Raw genomic sequence first — 16,668 nt, 5'->3', positions numbered from 1 at the left:
AAACTGCTTATCTACCACAAAAATTGATGCCCTCAAAGTGCTCCATCTTAACCAAGTGACCAATGTAAATGTTACTAAACACAAACAAATTGATATCCTATGTTTTCTGACATGAGTTCTGTGATATCTCTATCCAGAATGCAAACTCTCAACCTAATGATAAAATATCAAAGAAACTCAACTAAAGGGATCTATGAAAGAGTTGACTTGAACCCTTCAAAAGGGCCAAATGTTGCACTGAAGTAAAATAGGAAACATCCAGATCAAAAAATCATGGACGCTAAAGACAATTTATGAGCCTGGGTTTTACTGGACCAAAGCTTAAGGCAGTCAGTAAGGGCATTATTAGAACATTTTTAAAAATAGAACTGGATATTAGCAATAAGATAATACAGTGTTGGCTTTGATAGTTGTACCTAATTATTCTTTTCAAAAAGTGTGTTTATTTTTTATGCATGTGTTCTGTCTGTTTTTATGTGCACCACATGCATATCTGGTACCCAAAGGGTTCAGAAGAGGGTGTTGGATCTCCTGAATTGGGGTTACAAATAGCTGTGAACCTCCTTGTGAGTGCTGGGAACCAAACCCAGATCTTCTGCAAGAGCAGCAAGTGCGGTTAACGTCATCTCAGTCCAGTCAGTACTTTTATATTCTTGTTCTTAGGTTATTAACATTGAAGGCTTTCAAGGTAAAAGACTAGATATTTTCTGTTTATTATAAAACTGGTTGGAAAACATCTAATTATTTTTTGTAGAGACATGATGCTATAGTACTTATGATATACAACATAAATAATTGGGAAGTTTAACTAAACAGTATGAGTTCCTTTTATTTTCTAGATATGTCTTATGTTTGTCTTTGAAATTGTTTCAGAATAGAAATTGCAAAAGAAATAACACGTCAAACACCTCCTACCCCATCACAGCAGAAGGTTCGCTGAGAACCTGCCTACTTCTCAAAGACAAATCTATTTGTGATTTTTGATGAATCTATACCAGTTGTATTTGAAACTAGAACAGAATGGTCATCAAATTTAGGCATTTCAGAGTTGGCAGACCACTGCTCCTTTTACTTAGCACAATGATTTCTTGTTATGCTCCTCTATCTGCAAACAACATGACTTTGTTCTCAAAATCTAGTATCTCAGTCATTATTCTACTGTTGGGAAGAGAAACAATGATCAAGGCAATTTATAAAAGAATTTGGGGATCATGGTTCCAGAGTGTTGTAGAGTCCGTGGCCATCATGGTCAGGATCAAGAAAGCTGAGCACTTAAATATTGAGTCAATAACCATGAAGCATGGAGAGAGAGAAAGAGAAAGAGAAAGAAAGCTGAAATGGTATGGGCCTTTGGCATCCTTCAGTAACACACCTCCTCAATTAAGGTCAAATCTCCTCTTCCTTCCCAGATATTTCCATCAACTGGGGACCAAACATTCAAATATATAGGGAGTATTCTCATCCAAACACACACACACACACACACACACACACACACACACACACACACACACACACAAACAGGTGTGTATCATAGTTCAAATGTCTATTTATCCATAGAAGGACATCTTATTGATTTAATGACTTGTCTGGTGTACATAGTGCTACGGTGAACTGGATGCGCATGAATCTCCAATGGATATGACTTTTGATGTGCTCAGGAAGGGCATGACTAGACTGTGTAGTAGTTTTACTTTCAGTTGTTGAGAAATTTTCCTGCTGGTTTCTGTGGACTGCCTTACATTGCTGCCAACAATGTATCAGGGTTTGGGGGTTCCCTTCCTTCTGTTCCTCTGAAACAGCTGATGCTTGTTTTCTACAGATATGAAGGAGAACGTCAGTGTAATTCTGATCCATGTTTCCCTGATGGCTAAGGACGTTATCTATTTTCCTTCTATACCTATTGGCTATTTGCATTTCAAGATTGTTTAATTCAATTGCCCACTCTCAACTAGGTTATTTGGTCTTTTGATGTTTTTGAGATCTTTATATAGCCTAGATATTAATCCGCCATGGCTAAATACTCAGAAAATATATTTTCTCATTCTGTAGATTCTCTCTCTACCAATTACTACTATTATTTTCCTCACTGTTGGAGTCTATCTAGAAAGACATTTGCCTATTTTGTGAAATATTTCTCCCATATTTTTCTCTAGTGCTTTCAGTGTTTCAGGTCCTACATTAAAGCCTTTGATTCCTTTTGTTTTAATTAAAATGGATTTTTTTCACACAGATATCATTTTAACAACTTCAGGTCATTATTTTTACATTGGTATCATTTATATTTGGGATACTTAATCAGAAATTAGTCTTTCATATATTTGTTTGTAGTTGGACTTAAGAACTTAAAGTAATACTCAAACATAATTATGTACTTTATTCTCTGACATCATGTAGGACGGGACACATGAAGAAAATAGTATGTCATATTTTAAACAAAACACAGAAGTAAAAAGATCCCTCTCTCTCCCTCTCTCTCTCTCACACACACACAAAATTGCTTCAATAATATAACATTGCACTTTGTTTCATATTTCAGTATGAACTTCGTTGACTTCCGCATTACTGCATGAGTGTAACTGTGAGTACAGGTGCCTGTAGAGGTCAGAAAAGGTGTTAGACATCTTGGAGCTGGAGTTACAGTGTTTCTGAGATGATCCTTCGATGTGGGAGTTCACTCTGTGTGTTGCTTGTATTGGTTAATGAATAAAGAAACTGCCAGCTGCCTTGGCCTGATAGGGCAGAACTTAGGTAGGCAGAGAAGACAGAACTGAATTCTGTGAGAAAAAAAGCAGAGTCAGGAGATGCTATGCAGCCACAGCCAGAGTAAGACATGCTGAATCTTTGCTGGCAAGCCACAGCTACATGGCAATATACAGATTAATAGAAATGGGTTAAATCAAGACGTGAGAGTTAACCAATAAGAGGCTAGAGCAAATGGGCCAAGCAGTGATTTAATTAATACAATTTGTGTGTGGTTATTTCAGGGCTAATCTAGCTGGGCCGCCGGGATGAACAAGCAGCTCCCATTCCACAACAATCCTTATGGATTTGGGGAACCAACCTTGGCTCTCTGGAAGAGCAGCAAGCATTCTCCAGTCCTGTAATGTCAATTCTTGTAAAATCAGTCACATAGGACAGATATGTGTACAGAGGCAAAGTTTCTTCTCAAGACATAACTCATATTGAGCCTCATGTTTCAACATTTACAACCAAAACACACTACAGGCTTGAATTAAAATGTCCAACTGTGAGAACTGTAGTCCCCTCATCCAATAATTTTTCTTCTTGAGATGTTTCTGTTCTCACCTTCTTATTTTTTCTGAATCTGCTCAATATTCCATACACGATTCAGAAGCATTTGGTGGGGAAGGATTTCTCTCCTGTTTTTTACCAGATTAACCATGAAAGGACTGCTATGTACATGAACATAGAATACAGGACATTAGAGACAGAGTTGCCCTCAGCAATCACAACTTCACAGTTTAACAATACATGATGCAGAGACATCAGATGCTATCTGATATCACCCAGCTTAGTGAGGCTAAGTCATATGCCCTGGTGTGCAGCTCTGTTCTCAGAGCTAAAGAGACTGTGGCAGGGGCATTGTGAATTGGTGGCCTTTCTGAGCTATCTAAACCTCCAGCCCCCACAAAGGAACACATAAACTTAGGGCTTTGTCCTTTCTATCTGTTTGTCTGTTAGACTTTGTGTTGCTGGGATGAACTACTCAGAAAACTAAATTGGAAGAAAGTTTTATCTCCTTCCATAGTATTGGTTTCAATCTACTTGTCATGGCTGGTTCTGTTGCTTCCATGCCTGTTATAAAGCATAACATCATGGTCATGAAAGCATGTGACAGAGGCTGCTTGTCCCATGGCAGACTAAAAGAACAGGCAAACCAGAGTGAGACTGGAGGATATACAACTCCCCGAACACAGTGCCCTGCTTCTTTCAACCAGGCTTCTTCTTTGACTTTTCACTATTTCCCAATAATGCCATCACAGTTTGTATCCACTGAAGAATTAGTAAGTCAGGGGCTCTAGCATGCAATCATGTCCCCCAAAGCCCATCAGATCATCACAAAGACGCCAACATATAAGCCTATGGGGACATTTCATACTCAAACATCACATGATCTTCTGTTTCATTGTATAAAATTCTCAGAACCCTTGATTCATTTATATACCCCTGTCCCCCTACCACAGAAAAGCCCTTATATTGGTGTAGTGTTGACTATATTTCAAATAAGAGAAAAAAAAGATATTTTGCTCTACCAAATGATATATTAATGTCACAGTATAAATTTAATAACTTCGTTCAGTGTGAAGGTTGTTATGTGTAAATGAAAAACAGTGTTGAGAAAAGGCACAAACAGCTCAACTAACTGCAACAACAAAACAAATTCCCTGGGAATTCTTTCAAAGCAAAGCCTAACACTTCAACAACCAACTTTGGATTTTTCTAACTTTGCTTCAGTTTACAGAATCTGAGTTGAGTAGAGTAGGTTTGCATGTTGCATCACCAATTCCATTGTTTCCCATATTGGTGTTCCAATGAGATTACCTGGACGTTTGTTTAATGAGACATTTGTTCATTAATTTATTTACGTTCCAAAGCTATTGGGTACTTATCGATAACAATGATCACTATGTTGCTAGGTTTTTTCAATTTGACACAAACTAGAGTCATTTGGGAAGAGGGAACTTAAGGTGAAGAATTTTCTCTATCAGATTGGTCTGTGGGCATGTCTGTAGGGGACATTTTCTTAATTAGTGACCAACGTAGGAGGGCACAGTCCTTTGTGGGTGGTACTTTCCTGGGCAGGTGGTCCCAGGCTGTGTGATAAAGCAAGCTGAGCAAGCCACAAAAAGCAAGCCATAAGCAGCACTCCTCCGCCGCCTCTGGTTTAGTTCCTGCCTCCAGGTTTCTGCCTAAATCCCCTCAGTGATGACCGCTGTGGAAGTGGAAGTCCCATATCTCCCCTCCCCAAGTCTATTCTGGTCACTGCATTTATTACAGCAACAGAACAATTTAGAATTACCACAAGCCACGCAACTTCAAGCAGATTCTCTTGGTTGGGTATAATAACCATATAAAAACCAGTTACAGTTTTAAATCAGTTTCACATATTGAGAGTTTAACAGGAAGCTCTCAAATCAGAATGACCTGCTTTAGGTTAGTTCCTCAGGGTGGATGTGATTTTTGTGGGTCAGGACCTTTTTTTCTTTCATACCCCACTCATCTGCCTACTCTCTTTCTATATCTCGGTTTGAATTTCTTGTCTGGCTTTACTCTGCTAGGCCATTGGCTGAAACAGCTTCTTTAATAACCAACGGTAATAAACCATATTCCTAGCATACAGAGAGGAATCCCACATCACTGTGATAGCTGATCAGCTATCTCCCACTGTAGCAAAACCCCAGAGAGGCTAACTGAAGAGAACGAAGACTCACTTTAGCTCCCATCTCAGAGGTTTCAGGCCGTGCTCACTTGGCTCTATGTTTCTCAACCCGTAGTGCTAAAAAGGCTGCCTTGCCTCATGATGACCATGAAGAAGAAAGAGGAGAGCAGGGAGAGAGAGAAGTGCGGTACAAGATCCACCCTCAGCGGCATGCCTTTGACACATCACTCTTCCGGCTCCACTCCACCTGAATTTCCCAACACCTACCAGTAACCCTCTCAAATTTCAAGTTTGTGTGTGCTCTTGGACACACACACACACACACCACACGAAGTCAGAGCCTCATGATCCAATTATATCCTCAAACCCCACCTCTGAACACGGCATTATCAAGTCTTGAAAAAATTTTATTTGTGTGTGTGTGTGTGTGTGTGTGTGTGTGTGGTATACATGCATGTTTGTACAGTATCCACAGAAGGCAGAAGAAGGCATTGAATTTCCTGGGGCTAGAGTTCAAGGCTGTTGAGAGCTGCCTGATGTGGGTCCTGGGAACTGAACGTTGGTCCTCCAGAGAACAGCAGTGCTCTTAACTACTGAATCATTTCTCCCACACCAGATACCAAGACTTCTAACACATGAGGCTTCTAGGGGTGACATTTTATATTCACAGGGGATTTGCCAAACACAAAGCTAGGTGCTTTTTCTCCACCCCTCTTAGTGTTTGACAAAGTCAGTATTTTATTGATTTATAACCGCTTTTGGCCCCTCTGCCTTTCAATGTGATTGGCATTGCCATGATTCCCAACACTCATCTTATTGCCCATTCTTCCTTCAATTCAGATACAAAGCATCTCTACTGTTAACATGGCTACCTCCCGGCCATGTGTGTTTCAAATCAATTAACAGCTTCTCAGAAGCCATCTTGTAATCATCTTCTCAGGACAAACACATCAACCTAATTAATTTCTGTAAATTTTAGTTGCTTTTTATTTTATATTTATTTGAGGAAGAGTCTGACTCTATAACCCAGGCTGGCTTAGAACTCATGCACAGTCAAGGTTAGTCTTCAACCCTTTCCAATCTTCTGCCTCAGGCTTCCAAAGGCAGCCTTTAGAAGTGTGAGCATCACACTCTACTTATTTAACCACCATTTTTCTTTCACGAGAGCCCCTGGATCCTGAAATGTTGGCTGGTATACACTAGGCATTCATTAAGTATGATGAATGAATGAATGGATTCTTAATTGACTCCTCTTAAATAAACTACTATGAATACTGATCTCTGTCTCTCTGGTCTCTGTCTCTGTCTCTCTGGTCTCTGTCTCTGTCTCTCTGTCTCTCTCTCTCTCTCTCTCTCTCTCTCTCTCTCTCTCTCTCTCTCTCTGTGTGTGTGTGTGTGTGTGTGTGTGTGTGTTCAGGCACAGGGAAGCTCTGGATGCCATGTGGATGTCAGAGGTCAGTTAAATTGTCTTTGCGAACTCTTTATCTGATGTTTTGAGACAATACTGGAGCTTGTATTTTGGCTAGATTAGCGGATCAGCGAGCCTCAGCGACCCTTTTATTCTTCCCCAGCGCTGGAGTTAGAAATGTCCTTCTCTATGGAGACCCCAATTCATGTTCCCACACTTTTGCCTCCAGCACTTTAACTACTGAGAGAATTCCTATACGTTCCTGTTCAGAAGGTTTTAACTTGTCAAATGTATTCCAATTAATCAGAGTTTTAAACCAAGCCTTAAAAGCAGCTAGGACGTTGGAGAAAACACACCAGTCAGAGCAACAATTCCGGCACTCGAATTACGGAGGGAGGTTTTTCCCTCAAACAAACAGGCACCACCCGAAAATGCCCATTTTGTTGCTGATTTTCTCAGAACATTTGGCGGTGAGAACGCAGATGATTCTTCATTTCAAAGCGGAGTCCAAATTACTTCGGAGATTGGGAACGGGAAAAACATCCCAAGAAAATGAAGGCAGTGTGGAAGAAGGAGAGGAGCCTGTCTTTTGAGTGTTACTTAAAAGAAACTTCCTAGAAAGCCCTCCCTTGGCGTTACTTAACAAACCTACTTTGGGAGCAGTTAGCCCTCCCAACCCCAAATAAAGAGTGCCCTGGCTCCGCCTAGTTTAGGTTTATTCTGGCCCTGTTAGCTGTGGCTTCCAGACAGGGGTCCGCGGATTTCTGGACCGTTCTTTCGATCCCTTTAAAGGTGGGGATCGTGACGGAGGATGTGGGGGGAAGAAGGCGGGAGGCGAGGGCTGGAGGGAGAGTCGCGGTTGACATAGTAACTCTTCACTGCTCTCCCTGGCGGCTGCCACAGAGGCCCCGCCTGTGCCCTCTGCCTGGGAGCCCCGGCCGCCTGTTGGACCGGTCCAGATGCTCTCAGGTCAAGGTTCCCTTGACGGTTGCCCCCAACCCCCTAAGAAGTGACTTCTACCCTGGCGGGCAGGGAAGCCACTGGCAGAGCCCAGCCAGCCCGGCTTCTGCATCCCTTTCCTCATCTTCCTTTCCCGGGCAGCGCCTTGCTCTGGGCCAGTTCGGTAGGTGACGCGGCCCCTTCTCCCCAGGTCCCCATCTGCGGGAGCCCTGTGCAGGCCGGCTGGGCGCTGTGCCATGAGCCAGAGCCCCGGGTTCGTGGCCCGGAGGGGCGGGTCTCCGCTGGTAGCCCCTGGAGCCGGTGCGCGGCGCAACGAGAGCCAGGACTATCTGCTGATGGACGAGCTGGGAGACAACGGCTGCCCGCAGCTCCCGCTGCCACCCTATGGCTACTACCCCAGCTAGTAAGTGCGGGTGCGGGCGACATGGGCTGCACAAGTGGGTACCGCGCGTGTCCCACCAGCGATGTCTCTCCAGACATCCAGACAGCCAAGGACGTGCGCTCCTGTGGGACTGGGCTGGATGCTGATGGCACTTAAGGGGTGCGCTCACCCTTAGAGTGAGCCCGCCAGGTTCCCGCCCCACCACCTGTGGTGGGATGCCAGGTCACCACAGGGGACCCTATGTTTGGTCAGGTTTTACAGTCCCTGCCACCCTGTAGCACTGGTCAACAGGCACGATCTACAACCAGAACGGGTTCCAGTTTTGCTCCTTCAGTCTTTGTGGGAGAGATGAACTGAACACTCAGGGTCTTTGAATGCACTTTGCGGAAGGAACTCGCTAGTGCACTCTCCAGCAATGCCTTATCCTCTGGTCTTGCTTCAGGTTACTTAGGCAAAAAGCAAGTAGCGAAGTTCTGAGGCCAGACTTCTTTCTTACCCTGGAGTTGAGATTAAGACCGGGAAATAGACCCGTTCAGGTTTTTGTATCCTTGGCAGGACAACAGTGAGCCTGTTAGGAGTCAGAAGAATAATAAGGATGAGCTCCTTACTAATGGTTTCTTAAAAGCCAGTTTAAAAACAGCAACCAACAACAAAACCCAAATTGCAGGTTGGTGACAGGGGTGGTGGTAAGGGACAGAAGGCAGACAAGAGAGCGGAGAAACAAAGAAACAAAGTCTCCACTCCCCCTCCTTTCCCCTCTTCCTCCCCCACCCCGGACTTTGACCGCATGTGCAGCAGGCAGATAGTATTCCAGGCTCTTTGCACCTTTGATTAATCTTTGCTTGACTGAGTACCCAGGTTTCCTGGCCTGTCACAGTCTTCGCAGGCTGTTTTCTGGGAAGCCTTTCTCAGCTTGGCCCCTTCTAGTGGAGGGAGGGTTCTATCCCTTCAGCAGGGACTGAGGGACCCTCGTGACAGACAGATTGGTTTTTGGGCAGTGAACAGGGCCTTTTGTGGTTTGCTTTCCTGGTGAGAACTGAGCCCCAGGAAATGGGGCATCTACATTTTTCTTCAGGATGGAAAAAAAAAGTTGGAAGTGGTTCCATTCATCTGCGCTGTGCAGGCCGAAAGCGTCTATAATAACCCACCCTCTTTCCATGTCTGAAAAATTAAGATACAATTCGGGCAATGTAAAATTCGCCTCTTAGGTTGTACAGTGCAGCATTGCACATGTAGTAGTTATTATGTTTTGTAGTCATCGTCAACAGCTAATTTTAGGACATTTCATTCAATGCTATATTTGCTGCCCAATTATAAATCTCTCTCTCCCCCTGCCCTCTCCCTTTGCCTCCCTCCGTCTGTGTGTGCAGGGGCGGTATATGTCTGTGTGCTCGTGTTTGTGTGTGTGTGTGTGTGTGTGTGTGTGTGCTTGCCCGCGGTGGTGTGTAGAGACCAGGGATTGACACGGAATGTCCTCCTTTACAGTTCTGCACATTACATTTTGGGGACAGGGTATCTCACTGACCCTGGGGTTCACCCTTTTTACTTAGACTGGCAGACATACACCCCTGAACCAAGTGCTTACCTGGGTGCTGGGGTCTGAACTAGGGTTCTCATGCCTGTGCAGTAGGCCCGTCTCCCAGCCCAGAAAAGCTCTGTCTCCTATGGCAGACCCAGACTTCTCACAGTTTGATGGGCATATGCCACCCAGAGGTTTTGCTAAGACTTCAGTTTCCTGGGTCTTAGGTGCAGCTGGAAAACCTGCATTTCTAAGTCTGTGGAGATGTTGTGTTGGCTTGTTGACAGAGTACACACTAAAAGCAAGAAGATAAATGGCAAGATAAAGTAATGATATAAAATGCTAGCATTTTGAACATAGCTGTTTGTAAATTTGCTTTGAAGCCATGGTGTAGTAATAGGGAGCGGCGGCGGGGCTGCGTCCCCCAACACCCCAGCCACCGGCTCGGCTAGCTTATGCCCCGAAATAATTACACGGACACTGTATTCTTTTAAACACTGCTCTGGCCCATTTCTAATCATCTGTGTAGCGCCCCTAGGTGCGCTTACCGGGAAGATTCTAGCCTAAGTCCATCCTGGGTCGGAGCTGGGGCATGGTGTGCGTCTTCCCTGGAGCAGGTAGCATGGCGTCTCTCTGAAGTGTCTGCTCCAGAGAGGAGAGCTGTAGAGTCTGACCTCACTTCCTCTTCCTCCCAGCCTTCCCTTCTGTTTACTCCACCCACCTAAGGGTGGGCCTATCAAATGGGCCTAGCAGTTTCTTTATTGCTTAAACAATGAAATCAACAGATTGATATATGACACTCCCACATCACTTCCCCTTTTTCTGTTTAAACAAAAAAAAGGCTTTAACTTTAACATAGCAAAATTACATATAACAAAACAGTTATAAATAAAAGTTACATCAGAAACATTTATACATATAACAAAATTGACCTTAAATCTCTATCAATGCAAATTATTCATACCTATATCATTTCCCCCTTTAAATGTAAAAGAACGTTTATAAACCATATTTGGGAACATGGGCGCAGTTTTTTCTCTCCAAACTGCTTCCTGCTGAATGGGGGCGTCGTTAATCAGATTATTTAGGGTGTAACCTGTGTGCCAGGTTTATCTCAGTTGGCAGTTGAGCAAGGCAATTTTCTGAAGATGTTCACAGCAACCCTTCAGGAGGACGTGGTCCATCATACCAAATCGGAATAGAAGAAATCCATAGAGTCTCATCCTCTGTGAAAACAAAAGAAGAATCTCTTTTCCAAAGTATCATATCCTTAGATCCAAATTCTGAAATCATACCCTCATGATATCCGTTCTGGTTCCACTTGGCAGCCCATATAATGAAATGTCTCTCTGTACTTAGCTCCTTCACAGTCAAAAATTTTAAAGAAAACACAATGTACATAATCCAGACTCTTTGTGAATTTTCCATCTTTACGCGGCTTATATTTCTTTATTTCTTTTAATCTCTTAATTATCTGTACTCTGTCTCTTTAAAGACTTTACCTTTTTTTTAAAAACCATTAACTTTATTCTCTATATTATTTTTCTTCTCTCTTCCAAGCCTACGTACATTCATCCAACAGTGTGACTCATTCAGTGGTCTGAATCTGTCCTATTGTGAATCTGCAATTTTTTACTATCCAGGAGCACTTTTGATTTGCGCCTTTAAATCATTAGGCGCTTAAGAATCTAAGCTGAGACATTCCTAAGTTAACTTTTTGCTTTTTGAGCTTACATCTGTGGACCAGGCTGTCTTTGAACTCTCAGAGATCCGCCTGTCTCTGCCTCCCAGGCATTGGGATTAAAGGTGTTTGCTACTACACCTTGAACTCACAGATATCTGTTCGTCTCTGCCTTCTAGGCACTGGGATTAAAGGCGTGTGCTACCACACCTTGAAGTCACGGAGGTCTATCTCCCTCTGCCTCCCAAGTGTTGGGATTAAAGGTGTGTACTAAGACACACAACAACTCTCTTCCTTTTTTTGTTTTTTGCTTTAAGAACTTTAACTTTTAGCTTGCATATATTTTTAACACACAGTAAACCATTCAGAAATTTTCTCTGTCTTTGAATCTCTCTTTACTGTATATCTCTCTTTTTCTGACCACAAGAGCCTTTAATTTACCAAGCAATATCAGTAGGACTAAAGGCGTGGCTTTGCCAGCTAGATCCAGTCCATTTCTTAGCTTTCCAGCCTCGTGGCGGATATACAGGCTGCAGCCATGTTTATAGCATTTCAAGGTCCCTGCCAGCCAGCGAGCTACAACAGACAACACTCAAGTCCTCTCTCTGTAGCCGGCCCTCCTGCCTCAAACAGTCAGAGTTTGCCCTGGCAGGATGGCCCAGAAAGCCGGCATTTTTAAATGGCGCAGCTTTTTCCTGCTACGGCTGAAAACCGAAAAGCATGCATTCAGCTTTTCGTCAACACTGTTTAAGTGTTTCCTGGCAGGACCTCTTAATGAGCTGCAGGCTTTGCAGCTGAAGCTGAGTCAGGAAGCCTCTCGGGGCTACCAGATAGAGGCGGCACTCAGCACTTTAATTCTGAGACTGAGCGTGCAGCACAGAAATTCTTTTCATCCAAGTTACATCCAAATCTGACATGCAGAGGACTGCGCAGTCTGAAAACACATCTCTGTATGGCGGCAGGAATCCGCCATGCTCTTCCGCCTGCCTAAGCCTGATTCTGCCTTCTGCCCAGGAGCAGGCGGGGAGCTCTGAGTCATCGTCACGGTCTCAGAGCACTCTCCTTCCGATCCCAAGCGGGAACACAACATAAAGCCAGAGTTTGCACTGGCGGCATAGCCCCAGGAAGCCACGCTTTGAAATGACACAGCGTTTTTTCTGCTGCTGTTGCTGAATCAGGAAATCTCTCTACAGCACGCCACCAACAAACAGTAAAAATCTGTGTTAAACTCTCTCCCTTATTTTTAAGCCTTCTCAGGTTTTTTAAGTGGGTTTAGTTAGCCACACGTCTGGGCGTCACCATGGCAGGTAGGTGACGCCCATGTATAACCTTATCTACTTCAAGGCTTCGAGTTTGAGGCCAGTCTGGGCAGCATAGGGAGACTTTGCCTTGACTTTCACCAAGCTCTAATGCTATTTAGTAACATTTCCTGTTGGCTAAATTAAGTGATTTGATAACTATCTGCATCTTCAAAAAATTAGATGATCTCATTAACTAAATGTTCTTATTCTACAATCTATTATAATTGATTTCTTTGTCTTAAGGAAAGTGATTTGCTTTTAAAATCTGTGGTTATATTATTAGCAGTGAGATTACATAAAGAACTCCAAGTTATTTGAACACTTTTCATAATGCCTTCAAATGTAATTTACTGTCTAGATCATGAAGGCCTTTGAGTTACTACTATGTATTGTAATTTATAAAAACTTATGTATTCAACGATTATATATTTGGAGAACTCCAGACATACACTACTTAGAGAAAAAGTGTTTTCTCCTTCGGTGCAGGAATCTCAGACTACATGAGAATAGGTAAGAAACAGATGCAGAGAAATCTGGTGATGGGCTCAGGTCCTGATGGGTGACACTCGCTGAGTCATGTTGAGAGTAAACCACACTCCAGAATTAAAGATTTTCTCCTCGAATTTATCATTTCCCATGGAGGTCAGGGTTATTTTTCATCCAGTGTCTTCTCTGACAAAGTTTTTAGATTTTACAGTTGAATAAAAGTGATTCAGGAGAAAATGCTTTAAAAAATTGCCTTCCCTTGGTACAGGGTAGAAATGAACACTTCATGGACTTTTAAACTTGGGATGGGAGTTTTTTTTTTCAGAGTGGAATGTGTACTGGTGTAATTGTGGCAATCACTGGTACACTTTAGGTGCAAGATTTTCTCAAATCACTGAGATTTCCCTGTAAGATTCCACATAGTTTATACACATAGTTTTGGAGTCTTTCCTGCTGAGGATTGTGGGAAATTATCTTGGGGAAGACAATTGCAGATTCTCGAACCTTGGTAAGTGAAGGGTTATTATCTTAAAGATGGCACTTTTGAAAGAAGGATCCATGGCGCCTTATTTTCTAACTTTCAGTTAGAAAGCAGATGGTATATTCTATTGTAATCTATTTTCAGGGATGAATAACAAGAAAGTCCCATGTCCTGACAAGAAGCCAAGAATTCTTTTATTAAAGAAGTTTCTCTAGTCTGTGACTCTGAACCTGAGGGAGAATCTCAGGCATCTGCACATATGTAAAGGGTTTGCAAACCAGTAGAGATTAGTCGGTTTAGTTCCATTAATCACTGAGTTATAAACTATTGAATTGTTACTTATTACTGTTCAGATTGTGAAAAATGACAAGGTACAACAAACTAAAGCTATAGGCATTCCAATAAAGTAAGTCTAAAGCAACAATAAAAACTTATTGTAGCACAGGGTATAGAGGCTCAGTGGGTAGGTAAGGGCACTTGCTGCCTACTGAGTTTGAGCTCCAGGATCCATGTTGTGAGAGGGGAGAGCTGCCTCTGGAAAGATGTCCTCTGACTTCTGTATGTGTGCTGTGGAGTACATGAACCTTCCAAAAATAAATGTGAAAAATACCCTGTGGTAGCCAGTGCATCATAATAATGTATTTGAAACCTTTAGTAATTTGGCGGCTGGGGTAAGATGCTCACCTACATCCCTAAAGTCCTGGATTTGATCAAAAGTACCATGAAACAAAACAATAACATTATTTAAATTGCTCAAAATTATAAGTGATTGCTATGTGTCAAGAATAAAGATGCTAGAAAGAACGCAGTGTGGGAAAGGTCTTAGCTACAAATGAGGCAGAGAACTAAAATTGAGAAATGTCTTGAATGAAACCAATACTCTCATAATACTAAGCAGTTAGGCTAAAAAAAATAAATGCCACCAGCAGAATCAGGGCAAATGATGCCCCCAAGAACAGAGTCAGGGCAAATGATGCCTACCAGCACAGAGTCAAGGCAAAAGATGCCCACCAGCACAGAGTCAAGGCAAAAGATGCCCATCAGCACAGGGTCAGGGCAAGTGATGCCCACCAGCACAGGGTCAGGGCAAGTGATGCCCACCAGCACAGAGTCAGGGTAAGTGATGCCCACCAGCACAGGGTCAGGGCAAGTGATGCCTACCAGCACAGAGTCAGGGAAAGTGATGCCCACCAGCACAGGGTCAGGGCAAGTGATGTCCACCAGCACAGGGTCAGGGCAAGTGATGCCCACCAGCACAGGGTCAGAGGAAACAATGGCCACCGGCAGAGTTAGGGTAAATACCAGGAAGACAAGTGCCCTTGAGAATTTCAATTTAAGGGCCTACATGCCATGTGAGCTTTTACTTTTTGTGTGCCTAGTTGGCAAAGGGATCTTCAAGTCTTGGGGTCTTAGCATAGTAAATCGCTATTTGATGAAGAAGGAAGTGTCCTCTCCATGTTGACTGCTTAAGAGATTCATCCAAGAGCAAGGCTGCTAAAAATAGGCTCCCTACAGCCAGTGACCAAGCACACAGAAACAGTTAACTTGGAGAGAGTGAGCTAACAGCAGAATCCACTAAGTAGCAAGTATGATGGCAGCGTGAGAACCTAGAACAGCAATATAGTTAGGGGGAAGGTGTAAAGCTGGTGTGTATAAAATGTCAAACCGTTAGGAAAGAACGAGGCTTAGAAGAACAGGGGTGACCTCTCCAAAAGAAACAACAGACAGAACATCTGGAAAAGAAAACACAGCAGTTTCATTCTTAAACGTTTTTAAAAACATGATTATTGATTTATTTTGTGCATGCATATGAGTGTGAGGATATAAAAAGAAAATAATGCGGGCTGGAGAGATGGCTCAGTGGTTAAGAGCACTGGCTGCTCTTCCAAAGGTCCTGAGTTCAATTCCCAGCAACCACATGGTGGCTCAGAACCATCTGTAATGAGATCTGGCACCCTCCTCTGTCTTGTGGGGCAGAATGTTGCATACATAATAAATAAATAAAAATAAATCTAAAAAAAGAAAATAATGCAATTCTATTTTAAAAGTTAATTACAATTGTGTGTGTGTGCCTGTGTATGTGCACGAGAGTGAAGACCTGTGTCCCTACGGGCGCATGTCTAAGACAGAGTACGACTTATCTTTCTTGATGGTTCTTTTCTTACTGACTCTTCCACTGAGACCTGGCCTCTCACTGACCTGTATGTTTATCTTTGAGCTAGCTGTTGGCTAGTGAGCTCTTGGGATCAGCCTGTCTTCACCTTCTGTTGCTGAGCTTACAGATTCACGCAACCATACCTGAATTTTTGTTTTTATTTTTTGGCTTGGGTTCTGGGGATTTAAATTCAGAGCCTTACATGTGCAGAACAAACACTCTACTCAGTAAGTCATTTCTTCAACCCCCAAGAGACATTTAATTCCATTTTCTAGATCATATTTAGGGAAACAGAGATATAGGTAGTGTTTGAATTCAGTGAGAACCCTAGTATCTGTTACGTCCTTTGAAATGACATGAATAACACTAAAGACTGAACTATGAGGCAAATATATTGTCTATCCGTGAAAAATGTAATTTCTTTTTCTTTCTGGACAGAGCTTTACTTGCTCGTCCAGGCTAACATTGAACTCACAGTGTAGTGCAGGTTGAACACCTTGCTTTAACCTGCTGAGTGCTGAAATTATGGTTGTTTAGCACCACAGCTTACTGAAAACTATAATCCTGGGGGAAAAAAACCAATGGAAAATTAAAAAGTACAATTTGTAAATAGAACAATCTATAATACTCCAAATCCAGAGATATAAAGAAGTATTGATGCACATCAGCTATTATTATTCCCCATGATTTAATGGTGAAAAGTACACAGTCTGAAGCTGCACCTTAAGGGGAAAGCAGGTGTGGAAAGCACTATTGGTTCTGGTTCCCAGCTTCCTTTAGAATCAGCTCCCCCACCCAGCCCAGCCATTACTATACAGGAGGACCTCACCCCCAGCCATTACAGTACATACAGGAGGGTCTCACTGTTGACCTCAGGAAGAGTACTTTGCA

The 16,668-nt window shown here is 42.8% G+C and overlaps 1 protein-coding gene across 3 annotated transcripts in view; it reads left to right on the top strand.

Annotated features, from left to right (window-relative positions):
- The first annotated feature begins 7,523 nt into the window (after positions 1 to 7,523).
- The window catches only part of Trpc6 (transient receptor potential cation channel subfamily C member 6), a 121,674-nt gene continuing 112,529 nt past the window's right edge, over positions 7,524 to 16,668 (top strand). The window contains exons 1-2 of one of the 3 annotated variants that reach the window (XM_075966837.1): positions 7,524 to 7,604; positions 7,963 to 8,175. In XM_075966837.1, the coding sequence (XP_075822952.1) occupies positions 8,009 to 8,175 (167 nt within the window). In that variant the 5' untranslated portion in view covers positions 7,524 to 7,604; positions 7,963 to 8,008. Of the gene's footprint in view, positions 7,605 to 7,676; positions 8,176 to 16,668 lie in introns of those variants that run through there. The other 2 variants (XM_075966839.1, XM_075966838.1) reach the window with 2 other exon arrangements.

The sequence above is a fragment of the Microtus pennsylvanicus genome, chromosome 3 (genome assembly GCF_037038515.1).
Source record: "Microtus pennsylvanicus isolate mMicPen1 chromosome 3, mMicPen1.hap1, whole genome shotgun sequence".
Classification (NCBI taxonomy): Eukaryota; Metazoa; Chordata; class Mammalia; order Rodentia; family Cricetidae; genus Microtus; species Microtus pennsylvanicus.
Note: the sequence above shows the minus strand (reverse complement) of the source record. Positions and strands in the feature narration are given on the sequence as shown.